The 19,276-nt window shown below is 43.4% G+C and overlaps 1 protein-coding gene across 2 annotated transcripts in view; it reads left to right on the top strand.

Annotated features, from left to right (window-relative positions):
• Positions 1–13,268, top strand: part of NT5C1A (5'-nucleotidase, cytosolic IA) — a 40,183-nt gene extending 26,915 nt beyond the window's left edge. For both annotated transcript variants that reach the window (XM_061597324.1, XM_061597323.1), the window contains 4 exons: positions 5,706–5,835; positions 7,157–7,279; positions 8,326–8,510; positions 10,208–13,268. In XM_061597324.1, the coding sequence (XP_061453308.1) occupies positions 5,706–5,835; positions 7,157–7,279; positions 8,326–8,510; positions 10,208–10,573 (804 nt within the window). In that variant the 3' untranslated portion in view covers positions 10,574–13,268. The remainder of the gene's footprint in view (positions 1–5,705; positions 5,836–7,156; positions 7,280–8,325; positions 8,511–10,207) is intronic.
• Positions 13,269–19,276: the final 6,008 nt, after the last annotated feature.

Here is a 19,276-nt window from a genome sequence, read left to right as displayed (position 1 = left end):
CAATGAAATGTGGATCATTATCTGTTGCAGTGTTATGGCAAATCCCAATACAGAAACAATGTCACCATAGCCCCTTTGCACATGCTGGAGGGAATTGGAAAGCTATGTTGGAGGGGTAGCCCATTGTGCCGCTCCCCCCTTTTAAACCAGGCTGGATATGTGCTCCAGCCAAGGATAGAGTGAGTGCATGTATGCCAAATTTAAGCAAAAAAATTAAAGATCCATCAAATGGCAGGAGAGGTATAGGAGGAGAGCTAGCACTCCTCTTAGCCAAGAGTGCTTCCATGTGACCTATTTATTGAGCATTCATCATGATTTGTTGTTTGTTTGTTTTCGGAGGGAGATTAGATAACATTGTAGCCAATGTAACACCAATCTTTTAAAAGAGATCTGCAGGGGATCCTGGAAATTACAGGCCAGTTATATTAACATCTGTCCTGGGAAAACTAGGTAAAAGTATTGTTAAAGATAAAATAACCAAACATATAGAAGAACAACCCTTGCTGAAGCAGAACCAGCATGGATTCTGCAAGGGTGCATACATCCTGTCTCACTAACCTATTAGAGTTCTTTGAGAGTATCAATAAGCATATAGATAGAGGTGATCCAGTTGACATAGCAAATTTGGACTTTCAAAAAGCTTTCAACAAGGTAGATCACCAAAGACTCTTGAGTAAGCTTAGCAGTCATGGAATAACAGGAGATGTCCTCTTGTGGATCAGGAACTGGCTATTGTTGTTGTTGTTTAATAGATTTATATCCTGCCCTTCCTCCCAGTAGGAGCCCAATAGGCTAGGAAACAGGAAACAGAGAGTAGGAATAAATGGACAGTTCTCCCAATGGAGACATGTAGAAAGTGGAGTCTCCAAGGATCTGTATTGGGGGACCTGTGCTTTTTAACTTGTTCATAAATGATCTAGAATTAGGGGTGAGCAGTGGCCAAGTTTGCTGCTGAAAATAAATTGTTCAGGGATGTTAAAACAAAAAGGGATTGCGAAGAGCTCCAAAAGGATATCTCTAAATGGAGTGAATGGGTGATAAAATGGCAACTGCAATTCAATGTGAGCAATTTAAAGTTATGCATATTGGAGCAAAACATCTTAATTTCACATATACGCTCACGGGGTTTGAACTGGCGGTGACCGACCAGGAGAGAGACCTCGGGGTCATAGTGGACAGCTCGATGAAGATGCTGATCCAGTGTGCAGCAGCTGTGAATAAGGCAAATTCCATGCTAGGGATTATTAGGAAAGGGATTGAAAATAAAACTGCCGATATCATAATGCCAAATCTATGGTGCAGCCACATTTAGAATAATGTGGACAATTCTCATTGCCTCACCTCAAAAAGGTTATTGTGGAGTTGGAAAAGGTTCAGAAAAGGGCAACCAAAATGATCAAGGAGATGGAGAGACTTCCCTATGAGGAAAGGTTGCAGCATTTGGGGCTTTTTAGTTTAGAGAAAAGGTGAGCAAGAGGTGACATGATAGAAGTGTATAAAATTATGCATAGTATGGAGAAAGTAGATAGATGTATTTTTGCTCTCTCTTAACGCTAGAACTCTTGGACATCCAAAGAAGCTGAATGTTGGAACATTCAGGACAGACAAAAGGAAGTACTTCTTCACGCATCGCATAGTTAAACTATGGAATTGGCTCCTACAAGAGGCAGTGATGGCCACTAACTTGGATGGATTTAAAACAGGACTAGACAAATTCAGGGAGTGTAAGGCTATCAATGGCTACTTGTGCTCTGCCTCCATGGAGGAATAAGGGATGGAAAGAGCTGTCCATTTCCGTTCTCTCGATTTCTCATTTTTCTAATCTTAAATTCCTTCCTCCACATTCCTGCAGCAATTTGCGATTTTTAAAAAAATCATAATTTTTTTTAGCATTTTAGTGTGGATTTCTCCTAATACATGCTTTTGTGTAGGCAGTTTTGACTAATGTGCACATTTTTGCTAGCAATTTCTCATCATGTATTGCATTTTTGTATGTTATTTTCACCAATGTATTCATGTTGTGCACACTTTCCCCTAACATATTCATTTTTGTAAGCGCTGCTTGGTTGGACAACTGCATCACAAAATTCAGATACATGCAAATTTCAAAGAATGGCTGTGTTTTTGGTTCTCATGTTGTTCTGGAAAGTGCAAATTTGATAAATTTGGCTTTAATTGTGAACTGAATTGAATTTCTTCCCCCACCCCTCCTCTGAATTCCAGCTGCTGCGGAGCACGGACAGGGCAAGTGCTCTTGTGCTCAGGTCCTGCTTGCAAGCTTCCTATTAGGACATCTGGTTGGCCACTGTGGGAGCAGGATGCTGGACTAGATGGGCCACTGGCCTGATCCAGGAGGCTCTTCTCATGTTCTTAACATTGGTTATTTAATGAGCATTCATAGTGAATTGTTTGTGGGAAAGGTAGATGATGTTACATGAAAGCAAGCGCTTTCTCACACTTCCTGGTGCATTTACCTGTTACTTTCCTTACTGCAATTCTGGGGGGAAGCGGGTTTGTTGCACAAAACCTCCCAATCAACTGTGCAACCTGAACTTGCTGATACACAAAATGGGCTTCAGAGTCCTTCACAGATGCAGTGAGTGAGGTTCATACTGGGAAAAGACAGAGAACAGACTTCCCAGGAGGATCGCTACGCCTGTGACTGCCTTTGAGATGAGCTCTCGTCTCAGAGGAAGCTTTTTCAGTTTTAAAACCAGTCAGAAGAGTTTTTTGACTGGTAAAAATTTTCTCCCAGGCAAGGGAGAAACGAAGAGATCATCCACAAAAGCTTCGTTGTGTTTGTTGGGGACTGGAATTCATTAGGATCGCCTATGAATGAAGCTGTAGCCAGCAGCGTCAGACGGTGCCAGGGAATTCAAGCAAGCTCAAACTGACTAAGCGAGACGTGTTTTTTTTCTTCAAAGAAAAACGGATTTTAACAGGCAAGCATTCTTCTGTCTATTCTTATCAACTGGACTAAATTGTTACAGCAAAAGAGATCTGTTAAAGAATCAGCAACAAAGAATCCCTGGGTGAGTTATACTTTTCTCTTTTATACGCGGAATTAAGGAGGAAGAAAATCGAAATAGCTTATCTTTGGCTTTATAGCAAAAAGCTGGCCTGGAATTGAGCATTATAAAGATACAAACGGATGAGGGGCATCTAATCTAAGGAGGAAAATTTGATTTATATGAATATTTGAGTATCATATGTCTGGGACTATTTTTTCCGGTCTACTTTTTTTTTTTTGACGAATCTGCTTGTTCTTTATGCCACTAACTATTTTGATGCTGTGAACTAAATTTGTTTTGCATTCTTGGACACTAAAGAGATAAGGCAGTTTGTGCTGTCTAAGATGATGATGTCAACAGGTTTGGAATATTAACTCCTTTATTGCTGGAAAAAGAAGCAAATTGCTCTTTGCTTGGGAATAGTGGCTATATTGGAAATTGAAGGGTTTTTTCTTCGGTCTTAAGACTGACAATCAAAGAAGTGGCAGAGACCCTGGATGTACAGGAAGGGGTTCTCCCTCGAGATATGTTTCAGAAGATAATGGATGAGATTAAGACAACGAAACAAGAACTGAGACAGGGCAGACAAGAGATGGAAATTGAATTTGGCAAAGTGAAACAGGAGCTGAAAGAAATAAGGGATTATATGAGAAAAGAGGCAGATGAGACCAAAGATATAACTGGACAAACAACAGAAGATGAAAGAGAAATTAAAGGGAAGGTGCATGTCCTGGAGATTGGAACAGATATATCAAATGTGGAATTGGAAAAAGATTTGGACTTTATGGCCGTGATGGATATTAGAGACAAAGATTACTGTTTGGAATCTAGTGCTGTCCCTGAAGAAACTGGTGAAGATATCAGAGATAAAGCTATCACTGTTTCGATAAAATTTCTGGACTGGAATGATTTGATGGAACTTGAAATAGAGAAAGTTTATAGAATTAATTTTAGATATGTGACAATGGAAAAACTCTCAAGAGATGTGCTAGTGCATTTCGTAAAAAAGAGGAACAGAGATATGGCCTTACAACAACATTTCAGTAATACATTCAGAATTGATTGCAAGGAAATATTTGTGATGAAGGAAATTCCTATCAGACTCTTACTATATGATTATGACAGCAAGATTATTATGTGTGCAAGGATGGCAGATGGAAGATGGAATTAATACCGATAATGGAAGAATGGCTATTGAAATTATTGGACTTAGCAGACTTGGTAGAGATGGATCAATTGACATGTCTATTTGGAGAAAAATCGATGGATATATTTCTCAAGGAGAGGAACCTCTCTTTGACTTTTTGCGGAAAGAACAAAATGATATGATGTTAATGAGATTTGATGATTAATTAAGATAACTACTGGAGGAAAGTGATTTTGTAATATATTAAGGAACAGGTTTGTTATATATTATATACTTATAGCTGAACTGTGACAAATCGGAAGTCAATATTTTTTATTATATTAGTTATTAATTTGTTTTTCTTTTGTTTTCTTTTGTGTTTTGAAACTTTGAATAAAATTAATGATAAAAAAAAGGAAAAGACAGAGAACTGAAATATTTCCTGTAAGAATCTCACAGTGCTGGTCATCCTCCTTGAAGGTCTTGAGAGTAGTGGTCTTTGGAGGGACTATTGGGGTATTTAATGCTGTACCTCCACCTATGTACAACCCGTATATTTGTAAATAGATACAGATATTACAAAAAAACTAATAGGCTTCTTGTGACCTCGTTCCAAAGAATATTGAACCCTGGTAAGCGCTGGAATCCCTGAAACTTTGCCTTGAGAAATGGGATGTGCATAGCAATATTTTAGGAAGGGGACCCAGCTCAGTGGGATAGCCCATGCTTTGCATTACAGAAAGTCCTAGAGCCAACCCCTGGCATTTCCAGCTAGATGGTGAGCAGGATCAGGCCAGTGGGTCATCTAGTCTCAGGCAGAAGATGAGTAGACAGAAAGGCCTCTCTTTGCCTTAGACCATGGAGAGCCACTGTCCGTCAGAGTTAGGTATGGGGAAGAAATTTGATTCAGTTTGCATTTAACGTTGAATTTATCAAATTTGCACTTTCCGAAACAATATGAGAACCGAAACACAGCCGTCCTTCGAAATTCACACTTACCTGAATTCGGTGAGGTAATTCTCCAACCAAGCAATGCTTACCGAAATGCATATATTAGAGGAAAGTGTGCATAAAATGAATATACTGGTGACAATAACATACAGAAATGTGTTATATTAGGATAAATTGCTTGCAAAAATGTTTACATTAGTCAAAACTGCATACAAAACTATATTTATTAGGATAAATTTGCACTAAAATGCTGAAGAATTGTCATGAGGATTTTTTTTAAATTCTGCAGAAATGTGGAGAAGATTAGAAAAATGAGAAACGGAGAGAACCGAAGCTGACAGACCCTTCCATCCCTAGTCAGAGTAAACACTGAGACAGGTGGACTAATCAACCGTATGATCCATATAAGGCAGCTTCATATGTACAATCAGGGCTTTCCCCTCATTTTCTTTTGCATGCTTTGGATAAAAGGGGCAAAGAAAGTACCCCCAAAGTGAACTGTTTATCTGTCAGTGGGTGCTGACAGTTTACCGCCTCCCTTTCCCTTCTGTTGATTGCCGTATTTAAACTGGGTTTGTGTTCTTGGCTAGACCGCTCTGCCATCTTTGACTTTCTAGGCATTGGAAGCCGTCAACACCCAGCTGCGGCAGCTCTACCCAGAAAGCGAGGAACTCTTTGATATCGTCCTCATGACTAACAACCATGCGCAAGTGGGAGTCCGCTTGATCAACAGCATCAACCATTACAGTGAGTAACTGAAAGCTCTCTCCCTTGATCAGAAGCACCCAAACAGGTGATGGGTTACTTACCACCTACCTATTTGCAAACTACAAACTTATCTTGGTTTTATACCACTCTAACTGCCATGGCCTCCTCTAGGGTGCACACCTTAATGTGGTGAGGGGGTTTGAGAGTGTCGAAGAAGCTGAGAGCAATGCCATCAAGAGGCTAGACAACTAGCAGGGGCACCCATGGCGGAATGGTCAAAGCTGAGACACCAGACTAAGATGCATCCAGACTCAGAGGAAGGCAATGGTAAACCACCTCTGAATACCTCTTACCATGAAAACCCTATGAACATAATATCCAAAATGCAACACGAGATAGTACTGGAAGATGAGGCCCCCATGTCAGAAGGCAATCACTGAGCTACTGGGGAAGAACAACGGACTACGAGTAGCACTGTGACTAATGATGCCACTGGGTCAAAGCCGAAAGGAAGCCCAGAGGCTGATGCGCACAGATGTGAAAGGAGAGTCCAGAGTTGTATGACATACACAATAGGAACATGGAATGTGAGAAGCACGAACCAGGGACAAAATTGTCAAGCACAGAAATGGAATGCATCAACATTCCACAGACCTGAACTTACAAGATCTGAACAGGGTGGTTTATAACAGATGCTATTGGAGGTCGCTGATTCATAGGGTCCCCATAAGTCAAAATCGACTTGAAGGCACATAACAACAACAACAAACTGCCACGGCTCCCCATCTCTCAAAGAACCCTGGGAAATGTAGTTCAGTGATCCCTTTGGGCGGTCCCTTTGGCCTTCCCAGCTCACTGTACCCTTGCAGGGGAGAGTGGGAAGTAATCATTCAACCATGTTTGATCTGTAGTGTGGACATTGCACTAGGACACTAGCAGGATTCCCCCAGCAGTGAAGAGTCACATGTGCACACAGGCTACAAGATGGTGGGCAGAGGGAACGGAGGGATCAACTGGGTGGATTGAGTTGGGAGACGAAATCAGCAGCCTACCTCCCAGTATTCCCCACCCCGCCCTAATCCCACTCTTGAGAAAATAGCAATGCCTGGCATTTCATGCAGCACCAACAAATGCATTTAGAGCAGTAACGGGGGAGTGAGGAACTTCATATAGCAGTTAGGGTGATGCCTAAGGCGACATCTGAATTCCTTGAGAAACAACTGAGCAAAACTTTGACCTCAAAAGGCAACCCTGAACCGGTGCAGCCATGACCTCCTCTGGCGGAGAGCACTTTCCATGTCCTCTGCCTTTCTCCTCAAAATGCCTCCCTCCCCCCCACTCTCTCTTTTCACCCTTCCAGATCTGTTCATTGAGAGGTTTTGCATGACAGGTGGGAACAGCCCTATTGGCTACCTGAAGGCCTACCACACCAACCTGTACCTGTCATCTGACTGTGAGAAAGTGAGTGAAGCCATAGAAGAGGGTGAGTGAAAGTGTCTGTTGCCCTTTGTCTGCTCTTGGAAAGGGAGCAGGAAATTCCATGTGTGTGTGTGTGCATGCGTGCGCGCGTGAGAGAGGTCTGTTGGCATATATATGCTAAAACCTAAACTAAATGTAAGTGTTATGATTTGTTTTCCCCAGATCTTGCAGTCTTGTAAGCCCTTTGCACTCTGTTTCCATAGCAGACTCCTTGATGCTGAGAGGGCTCACAAGATGTTCATTTGCCTTGCTAGTGATGGCAATGGCAGGTAGGCAGGTAACCTACTTGTCTTGTGACCTTGTTTAGTAGATGCAGAAGAAAGTTGCTTAGAACAGCCGGCTTGAGGATGATGTTGGGTTACTCGTGTTCATGGACAGAAGACTGAAGGGAACATAGTATACTTATAGTCAGCTTGAGAGGTCCCCAGTTGAACACACCCACAGGCTACATCTGCTCTGTACCTTACGTTTAGTTCTTTTTCTTTTATTAACTTTTTTTTTGATACAGAATTACACATTAATTACAGCCTCCAAACACGAGTGCTGCTTGACATAAAGAGCAGTATTATACCACTTTAACAGTCATGGCTTCCTCCAAAGGATCCTGGGAACTGTAGTTTGTTAAGGGGGCTGTGAGTTGTTGAGAGACCCCTATTAACAATCAATCTTTCTTTCCAGGGAACTCTGGGAAGTGTAGCTCTGCAAGGGGAACAGGGGTCTTCTAACAACTCTCAGCACCCTTCACAAACTACAGTTCCCAGGATTCTTTGGGGGAAGCCATGACTGTTTAAAGTGATGTGATACCGTTTTAAATGTAAGGTGCAGATGTGGCCACATGTTATTTTGATCACTTTGCTTAGTTACTCTCCAGCATAATTAATATAGCATTTTGGATTTTACACACCTTTATATTAATTAGCATATTTTAAAAGCAGAAACGTGAGCCATCAGGAGATTATCCTTCAGGAAGGAAAATGGCAGCCCTATTTGGAGGGTGTAGGGAGACTTTGGCAAAATGCACCTAGACCCCTTTCTTCCTCTGTTCCCAAGGAATTGCTGCAGCCACCATCTTCGGCCCCAGCAGGGACATGCAAGTCACTGAGGATCAGCTGCGCGTAGCCTTTGATGGAGATGCTGTGCTGTTTTCAGATGAGTCTGAGCAGATTGTGAAGGCTCATGGCCTCGACAAGTTCTTTGAGCATGAGAAGACTTATGAGAACAAGCCACTTGCTCAGGTATGGCTGAGAATATCTGGAAATTCATCACAAGGAAATGTTTTGGAAAGTGCACATCTGATAGATTCACCTTTAAATGCAAACTTAATTGAATTCCTTATCCTCATTGGGTGGTATTAAGCAACTCTGAAACACACACAAAAATGACAATCCATACTCTCACTCTGGGCAGCAAAAATAGAATTCCAGATACCAGTCAGTTAATACATCACTCACTTTCTCCTGCTGGATAATACATTCAACAGGACAAAATTAAAGAGTGAAGCCCTCACAGCAAGCTAAAAAGGTGTCTCAGAACTTTATCATTCCAATAATGCATAAAGAGATTCCATTTTTCGCATAAATTTGTCATTTTTCTGTCTGCCCCCTCTAAACTTTGGTAATCTTTGTAAGTCTGATAACATAAGCCATATTATTTCTGAAACGTATTGGCGGGTTTTTAGCTGACAATTTTTTTTAAAGCAACAAAAAGAGCAAAAGCCATAAAATACAATAAAAGAGGAAGTGGAGCAGCGATGAAATCCCAACATATAAACATTAATTTAAACTTAGCAGATGTTCAAGGCCTGGCAAATCTCCTGGTGCTGAAAAGAGAGCAGTGGTGGTGTCAGGCAAACATCCCTGGAGAGGTGATACAAAAGGTACACCTGGCACACCCATCCAGGACAGAACCCTTTGTCTCCATGCTGAAAATCAGAAAGGGACAACCGGGCACCTGTATGCTCATGTTTGAAGGGGCTGTCACACCACCGGCTCTGCCCTTAAGCTTGAGTCAGGCTGCATTCAGAAAGCAATTTATGCCATTTTCCCAGCGTTTTCTTACCTGACAATTTCCGCATTTTATCTGATCATTCACATGACGTAAAAGTCACTTCTGCAAATCTAGCGGGATATAGTGGAAGGTTCGAGCTTATTTCTGCATTAATTGCTTCCAGAAAAAATCTGTTTGCAACTGCATTAACCCCGCAAATCACAGGAGTAAGGTGACAAAATTTGGAGTGGGATACCGGCTTACAGTTCTTTTCTGTAGGTTTCATAGGGGAATCATGGGGGAACATAAGTGCGCATGTATAGATAGGGTGGGGGTGGAGCAACATGTCCAGTGACATTCATTGTTGTGTCCCACCATGCCTGCTGGCGTGAATGAAATTTAGCGCGACATGGCAGTATATAGGTCACAACGCCACAGTTCCCTAATGCAGCAGGTACTGCAGTGTGAAAAGAATGCTAGAAATCAGGGTAGAAGTGCTATCATAATCTGTAAAACTAATGCAACAAACTCCACGTCTAAATGCACCCTTAGAAGGGAGGCTGGCAGGCCAGCTACCTTGTAGCCCAATCCTAAACATGTTGACTCAGACATAAGTCCCATTGTTTTCATTGGCCTTTACTCCCAGGTAAGTTTGTATAGCAAGGGTGGGGACCCTCCAAACGTTGCCTGCCAGCCCTCCCCACTTGGCCCCTGAGGCAAAATAGATGAATGAACCCCATTTTGTTCTTTCACAGTGGTCTTATGATGACAGGAGTGACACATCTCTTCCCAATTGGCTGAGCTACAGTCATGCCATGCGCTTCCCCATTCACAGATGTGCCAAGCACCCCTTTGCTATGCGGGTAGCCAGAGAGGGCTCTGTTGTCCTACTGTAGGAGGAATGGGGAAGGGAACTATGGCTGACATGATCTGTTCACCTCCCCAGGGGCCGCTGAAAGGTTTCTTGGAAGCTCTTGGGAAACTTCAGAAGAAGTTCTACTCCAAAGGGCTGCGCCTGGAATGCCCCATCCGCACCTACCTCGTCACAGCCCGCAGCGCTGCCAGCTCTGGGGCCCGTGCCCTAAAGACTCTCCGGAGCTGGGGACTAGAAACAGATGAAGCCCTCTTTCTAGCTGGTGCCCCCAAGGGACCCTTGTTGGAAAAGATTCGCCCACACATCTTCTTTGATGACCAGATGTTCCATGTGGAAGGGGCAAAGGAGATGGGCACCATTGCAGCCCATGTCCCTTATGGGGTAGCTCAGAGATCCAGGCGCATGGCACAGGGAAAACAAGCTCAGAACAGCAAGTAGCAACAAAGGGTGGAACTGGGCTGGAGCTGTTTTTGATACGTGGAGAGCAATGACTCTGTCAGGGGATGAAAAGTTAGAGGACATCTTCCCCGAGTCCTAGAACCAAAGGTGTTGGGATGGCAGGTATCTTCTTTTGGGTGGGTTGTCTAAGAGAAGCTTCCCTTGCGTCTACCTGTGTACGTTGCACTTTATAGAAATGCTGTTCCCTCTGTCTTGCCTTTATGCTTCTGTGCCCGTCACACCTTCACTATGCCCTTGGTGCCAGTATCTGTTGGTGGACCTTGAATTCAGTCCTGCCTCTCCACTCACGATGCTTCAAGAATGATTGCCACCTGATCTTTTTACTTCTGAATATTCATGATGGGTATTGTTTTTGTTGTGACCTGCTATAAGGGGGCTGTGGTGATCACACGGTTCAACAATTGCATTGTGCAGAATTTGTTACGGTGCCAATTTAAGCATTGTGAAAATCCCAGCTTTCAACACTTGTTTTGGAAAAAAAGGCAATATCTAGCTTTTAAGATTGCAGGGATAAGCTTGAAAACACGTGGGCTATTGCTTGATGGCATTTCTGGAATCAGAAGTCTCAGAGAGCAGGTGGTGAGGCTGGGCACCGCTGGGTGACCTTCCAAGACAATCAAGCTGTGTCCCCCCACACTGAGCACCCGAAAAAGTTCTAAAGCAGTGGTGAGGCAATTCTCTGTCTTCATACTCCACCTCTTCTGGGCCAGCAGGGCCCATTGTGCACCTCAGAGCCAAAAGGTGTCTCTGTCAGAAACAGATTGACTGAGTAGGCTTCTAGGGTCAGAAAGTGTTCTGTACAGTTATTTACCATTGCTTCTGGCCAATGGAAGCTGAATAATAATGCAAAACCCAACGATAAAAGCACATTTGCTTCACTTGTGTTAAAATTTTGTTTCCTTGGCACACCGTTCTGGATTTTCCCTCCCTACGAGGGATGGAATTCACTTGGTGGTGCCAGCTGGGATCGCATTCCACCAAACTGGCAGTCAGTTTCGGTTTGCGTTCATTATTTTTCAGTGATCCTTTGCTTTCACCAGTTTGGGTTTTTCCTTTCCCGAAAAATAACAATATTATTAGGGTTATTTCTAACAATGCTTTCCTTTTGGAAAGGAAAGCGGCTTTCTTTCTGCCCAGTACCCACCACCCAATCCTCCCCTTTGCCTCCCCCTCCTCCAGAATCATATTGGATCCTCCCCCCCCCAGCCATGGAAGAAAGCGAGGGATCACCTCATCAATTACCATGGGAGACAGTAAGAGACTATTTGGCTAGTTTCACCTTAGCAAAGCAAAGAGGCAGGCTGGTCAGTTTCACGAGTTTGGACTGGAGAAGATTTCCCTCTGAAACCCTGGAGAGACATTGGCAGTCAATATAGATGGTTCCCTTCCACCAGCCTCCCGATTTTGCAGTGTCCCTTCCCCTTCCATCCACTCTTCAAGACCATCAGTAGAAAGGAGGTGGGGGGGATTGGGGGGGCAGGCGTGGGGCTTTCTGTCTGGTTTTGCACAGCAGCCTGCTTTCCAGGTTGCTATTGAAACGCTACAGCAAGCAATGATTGTTAATGCCAACCATGAACACCTCATTGACTGACGTTTAATAGAATACAATGATAACAATATTGTTATATTTGATGCATTTAAAAAAAAAACCTGGAGTCAGGAAAAGAAGCTTGCAGCATTCAGGATCGGCGTGCAAAGACAGTGAACGTGTGAACTAGAGGGATGTGTTGGTGCCAAGTTCGATTTAGCGAAATTCTCGCCCATCCCTATCCTCTTCCCCAACCTAAAATATTCACCAGCTCCTCCTGTTAAGTGACTGGGGGAAACTGGCAGTGTTGTTATGCCTGTCTTTGAGATTGAATGGAAACACTGTTTTGGCTACAGCATTAAATTCCTGCAGTGTGGAGCTGGTCACTCATCCTTCGCTGAGCAATAAGGAGCGCCAGAGTGCCTTTGCAGGGTCAGTTTTCTTGAAGAGAGAGAGGGCATATTGGGAACAATTTTCATAGAATCCTAGAATAGTAGAGTTGGAAGGGGCCTATAAGGCCATCAAGTCCAACCCCCTGCTTATCTTTTCATTTCTCAGTTCTGAGAAAAGATATTAAATAAAGGTGGTATTCATGAGAGACTCAGTGTGCTGCAGTTGACAGTACTGGACCTGGAATATGATGGCCAAGCTTCAGACCCCCACTAAACCATGAAGTTCATGAACAAATCATTCTTGCTCTGCCTTACAGGTTTGTGGTGAGGATAAGATTAGACAACAACACCCCCCATGCCTGTACACCATCTTTAGAGGGCAAGCAGGCTATAAATGTGATAAATATAACATCCAGAAACTTTCCGTTCCAAGTGTGTCTGGGACCTCATTACCATTTACCACCAGGTTTTGTCGGTGGTGTTTCAGAAGGTTTTTTTAAAAAATAATGTGGCCTCTTCCATTTTTCACCAGTCCTGCATTTTCCTCTCTATGCTTGCGGGCTGTGCTGGTAATGTTGGGGCAAACTTAACTGCCTCAAAATAGTACCCCTCCCATTTGCTGTAGAGGAAACTGTCAAAGGTCCTGCTTCTGTATCTGCAGGTGATCTTCCTTGGGATCAAAACAATGCAGTTAATGGCTGTCTGTCCTTATGCGTGTGTTATCTTTAATAAATTATCTCTCTGTTATCACTCATTCCCCTTCTATTTGTGACGTGTCAGCACTGGAACATTGGGAGCAAACTCAAGTGCTCTTGAACATAAGGGCTAGAAACTTGAAGAGTGACAGGCAGCTAGGCAATAGCAACATTCCCTCCGTTGTGGTATTCATTTTCTCTCTCTAGGGAAACAAAACCTACTTAATGTATGCATTATTGGAGAATATCAACCGGAGCCATCTGTTAACTGGTAGAATGTGAGACATCTGCCTTAGTACTTGTTGTTGGGAGGGTCATTGAGTATACCACAGGACAGGGGTGGGCAACCTCTGGGACTCAAATACAAGTCTCCAGGGCTCTCTGTCTGGCCTTCAGAACTTTACCATGGCCACACCCCCTTTCCCCATGCCACGCCTCTCACTGACGCTGCTTTGCACTAACCAAACCCTGATCATGCCTCTTGCTCGCCTAGATGGAAGATACAGTGTGTGTGTGTGTGTGTGTGTGAGAGAGAGAGAGAGAGAGAGAGCGAGAGAGAGCGAGAACTAGCCTACTGGATATAAATTACCATTTATTGCTCTACTTGGTTTTGCTTCTGGCCCTGACCACCACTGGCATGTGGCCCTTGGAAGGTTGCCCAGAAGGGAATGTGGCCCTTGGGCTGCAAAAGGTTCCCCCTCCTGCAATAGACCTAAAATAGTTTAATAGTAGCAGTTCTTCTGCCCTGGGAAGTGTCGTTCTGTCAAGTGTGTGTGTGTGTGTGTGTGCATGCGTGCACGTGCACATGCGCACACACTCCACTCCACCACACTACAGTGCCATGGATTTTTTAAGGGGGGCCCTGACAGTGAAACTGCCCCCCCGTCTTTTTTTAATTGTGCCTTCATGATGATTTCTGCTCTTGATGGTAGTGGGGCAGTTACACACCATCCTACTTTCAATACTGTTTGCGCTTGCAAAGCACCTGGGGCAGACATGCTGCTTGGTTTCCATTCCATGCATGGCCCATTGCTTCCTACTGAAATCTTGTAAGGTTTCATACTACAAATGTTCCACGGTGGTGGTTGTTTGTCCCACTTTTGTTGTGCTAAAGTGCAAACGTGCCCCTCCAGACAGCAATAATGCAGTAACACTGGGGAAGCGTTGCAGAACAGCTGAGAAAGTGAAAAGATGTGTGGATAGTCTAGTATAAATCCACCACTAATGCACGAATTAGTGCATCAATGACCTGTTGCAGAACACACCCACAAAAAGACTCCAGTTGGGAGGGGTCCTGGTACCCATAAGGAGTTGGGTTTTGGAGAGGAGCTGGTGGTGTTGCTGCTGCTGCTGCTGTTAGTGTAGGTATGACTACACTCTCCTGCAATATGCAAGAGATTTCTTTGCAGGGAAGTTCTGAACTGGAGGAGGAGGGAGATTAAGCCAAGAGAATGTGCCAGCTGCATTTGCCCTGTTGTCATGGGACTCAGAGCCTCAACAGCTTGACTCCTCTAACTCTGTTGATGAAAAAAAGCAGAGTGGCACCAGAGAGTTTTGTGGAAGGTCAATAGGACCTCTGTGACATTTGCCCCAGGCAATTCCCTACTTCCTTTTGTGATTCAGCGAGGGGTTCTTGAGCTTTCTATTGAGGCCCACCAGCCACAAAAGGATGGGGCAGGGTTAGGAACAGACAGACCAGCCTAAGTCCTTTTTGTTCAAGCATAAGTCTGTTCTGCCCCCTTTTTTGTAGACCTGCCCAAAGAATGCACAACAAATCTGCATGTAAATTGTGTGTATTTTGCATGCACTCTTCCGACAAAATACACATTTCCCAAAGACTTTCGATGCATTCCTTCCCTCTAAAATATGTATTTCTAATGTAAAATACGTTTTTTTGTGTGTACACTTTTTGGGACTGAAACTGCATTGCAAAATCAGGAGAAGTGTATAATCTGATTGATGGATGTTCTCCAATCTGCAAACAAGTTTAGGAATGTCAAACTGGGTCAGTCCACTGCACAAACTCATTAGAGTGGAATGGATATAGAGTATCACAATCAGCTGGTAATTAAAGACCTCCTTTTCTACTGATATCACTTGATAGAAATTGTTAAATTATTTGCCATGGTGTTTTCCTTGTGGCAAGGAGTGGCATAGTTTAGTTTCCCTCAAGATCAGTACAGATTATTCAGTTCAGTACAGATTAGCTGTGGACATATTGTGGCTCAATTTTCTCATTTTAGGCAGAATTTCCTGATCCAGGGGCTCTAGTGAGAATGCTTTTTATTTTACATTTCCCCCTCCCTGTTCTCAACATGACTCTCAAAGTATTTTTACTTATCTCCTGTAATTTCCTCTCCCTATTGCCTTTCATACTCACTTTGTGCCTTATCCCCGCCAACTTCCAGTTTCTTTCACCCCTCCTCCCTGCTCTTTTTACATTCACTGTAACAGCTTCTCTCTTGTATCCCCTCCCTCTCATTTTCCAATTAAAAAAAACCCTTTTATCTCTCTTTCTGATCTTCTTTACCACTGTCTCTGGCCCCTTCCCCTCAGAGAAGGAAGATCTTTCCCTTCCTGTCAAATTTCTCTGTCTCCTGGACACCTTTGCTGGGCATTCAGGGAGTTGCTGGTGCTGGCATCCATCCAAACAAACATCCATCCTAACCAGTGTTACCCAACCTTTTTCAACCCAACGCCCCTTTGCAAAATCTTTTTGTGCCCAACACCCCACTCAGATTAAGTATATGCCAATGCTTCCTATTCATCCCTTAAAATATGAGTAATGCATAAAAGGTATTTTCAATTATTATTACTGATCTTTTTTATCATGCCTTTTTATCATGGTGGCGGAGTCGCTCTATATGTGAAAGAAGGCATTGAATCCAGCAAGCTCGAAACCCCAAAACAGGCAGACTCCTCCACAGAATCGTTGTGGGTGGTGATACAGTGCCGCAGGAGGGACTTAATACTGGGAACGATCTATCGTCCCCCTGATCAAAATGCTCAGGGAGACCTTGAGATGAGATATGAAATTGAGGAAGCATCCAAACTAGGAAATGTGGTAGTAATGGGTGACTTCAACTACCCAGACATAGACTGGCTGCATATGTGTTCCAGTCATGACAAAGAAGCAAAGTTTCTAGATATTCTAAATGACTATTCCCTAGATCACTTGGTCATGGAACCGACCAGAGGGACGGCAACCCTGGACTTAATCCTCAGTGGGGACCGGGACCTGGTGCGAGATGTAAGTGTTGTTGAACCGATTGGGAGCAGTGACCACAGTGCTATTAAATTAAACATACATGTAACTGGCCAATTGCCACGAAAATCCAACACGGTCACATTTGACTTCAAAAGAGGAAACTTCACAAAAATGAGGGGATTGGTAAAAAGAAAGCTGAAAAACAAAGTCCAGAGGGTCACATCACTCGAAAATGCTTGGAAGTTGTTTAAAAACACTATATTAGAAGCTCAACTGGAGTGCATACCGCAGATCAGAAAAGGTACCGCCAGGGCCAAGAAGATGCCAGCATGGTTAACGAGCAAAGTCAAGGAAGCTCTTAGAGGCAAAAAGTCTTCCTTCAGAAAATGGAAGTCTTGTCCAAATGAAGAAAATAAAAAAGAACACAAACTCTGGCAAAAGAAATGCAAGAAGACAATAAGGGATGCTAAAAAAGAATTTGAGGAGCACATTGCTAAGAACATAAAAACCAACAACAAAAAATTCTATAAATACATTCAAAGCAGGAGACCATCTAGGGAGACAATTGGACCCTTAAGAACATAAGAACATAAGAAGAGCCTGCTGGATCAGGCCAGTGGCCCATCTAGTCCAGCATCCTGTTCTCACAGTGGCCAACCAGGTGCCTGGGGGAAGCCCGCAAGCAGGACCCGAGTGCAAGAACACTCTCCCCTCCTGAGGCTTCCGGCAACTGGTTTTCAGAAGCATGCTGCCTCTGACTAGGCTGGCAGAGCACAGCCATCACGGCTAGTAGCCATTGATAGCCCTGTCCTCCATGAATTTGTCTAATCTTCTTTTAAAGCCATCCAAGCTGGTGGCCATTACTGCATCTTGTGGGAGCAAATTCCATAGTTTAACTATACGCTGAGTAAAGAAGTACTTCCTTTTGTCTGTCCTGAATCTTCCAACATTCAGCTTCTTTGAATGTCCACGAGTTCTAGTATTATGAGAGAGGGAGAAGAACTTTTCTCTATCCACTTTCTCAATGCCATGCATAATTTTATACACTTCTATCATGTCTCCTCTGACCCGCCTTTTCTCTAAACTAAAAAGCCCCAAATGCTGCAACCTTTCCTCGTAAGGGAGTCGCTCCATCCCCTTGATCATTCTGGTTGCCCTCTTCTGAACCTTTTCCAACTCTATAATATCCTTTTTGAGATGAGGCGACCAGAACTGTACACAGTATTCCAAATGCGGCCGCACCATAGATTTATACAACAGCATTATGATATCGGCTGTTTTATTTTCAATACCTTTCCTAATTATCGCTAGCATGGAATTTGCCTTTTTCACAGCTGCCGCACACTGGGTCGACATTTTCATCGTGCTGTCCACTACAACCCCGAGGTCTCTCTCCTGGTCGGTCACCGCCAGTTCAGACCCCATGAGCGTATATGTGAAATTAAGATTTTTTGCTCCAATATGCATAATTTTACACTTGTTTATATTGAATTGCATTTGCCATTTTTCTGCCCATTCACTCAGTTTGGAGAGGTCTTTTTGGAGCTCTTCGCAATCCCTTTTTGTTTTAACAACCCTGAACAATTTAGTGTTGTCAGCCTTGGATGATAAGGGAGTCAAAGGTGTACTAAAGAACGATAAGGAGATTGCAGAGAAGCTAAATGAATTCTTTGCATCTGTCTTCACAGTGGAAGATATAGGGCAGATCCCTGAACCTGAACTAACATTTGCAGGAAGGGATTCTGAGGAACTAAGACAAATAGTGGTAACGAGAGAGGAAGTTCTAAGCTTAATGGACAATATAAAAACTGACAAATCACCGGGCCCGGATGGCATCCACCCGAGAGTTCTCAAAGAACTCAAAGGTGAAATTGCTGATCTGCTAACTAAAATATGTAACTTGTCCCTCGGGTCCTCCTCCGTGCCTGAGGACTGGAAAGTGGCAAATGTAACGCCAATCTTCAAAAAGGGATCCAGAGGGGATCCCGGAAATTACAGGCCAGTTAGCTTAACTTGTGTCCCTGGAAAACTGGTAGAAAGTATTATTAAAGCTAGATTAACTAAGCACATAGAAGAACAAGCCTTGCTGAAGCAGAGCCAGCATGGCTTCTGCAAGGGAAGGTCCTGTCTCAGTAACCTATTAGAATTCTTTGAGAGTGTCAACAAGCATATAGATAGAGGTGATCCAGTGGACATAGTGTACTTAGACTTTCAAAAAGCGTTTGACAAGGTACCTCACCAAAGGCTTCTGAGGAAGCTTAGCAGTCATGGAATAAGAGGAGAGGTCCTCTTGTGGATAAGGAATTGGTTAAGAAGCAGAAAGCAGAGAGTAGGAATAAACGGACAGTTCTCCCAATGGAGGGCTGTAGAAAGTGGAGTCCCTCAAGGATCGGTATTGGGACCTGTACTTTTCAACTTGTTCATTAATGACCTAGAATTAGGAGCGAGCAGTGAAGTGGCCAAGTTTGCTGACGACACTAAATTGTTCAGGGTTGTTAAAACAAAAAGGGATTGCGAAGAGCTCCAAAAAGATCTCTCCAAACTGAGTGAATGGGCGGAAAAATGGCAAATGCAATTCAATATAAACAAGTGTAAAATTATGCATATTGGAGCAAAAAATCTGAATTTCACATATATGCTCATGGGGTCTGAACTGGCGGTGACCGACCAGGAGAGAGACCTCGGGGTTGTGGTGGACAGCACAATAAAAATGTCGACCCAGTGTGCGGCAGCTGTGAAAAAGGCAAATTCCATGCTAGCAATAATTAGGAAAGGTATTGAAAATAAAACAGCCGATATCATAATGCCGTTGTATAAATCTATGGTGCGGCCGCATTTGGAATACTGTGTACAGTTCTG

The sequence above is a fragment of the Rhineura floridana genome, chromosome 15, assembly GCF_030035675.1.
Source record: "Rhineura floridana isolate rRhiFlo1 chromosome 15, rRhiFlo1.hap2, whole genome shotgun sequence".
NCBI lineage: Eukaryota > Metazoa > Chordata > Lepidosauria > Squamata > Rhineuridae > Rhineura > Rhineura floridana.
This window is presented reverse-complemented; position numbering and strand designations above follow the sequence as displayed.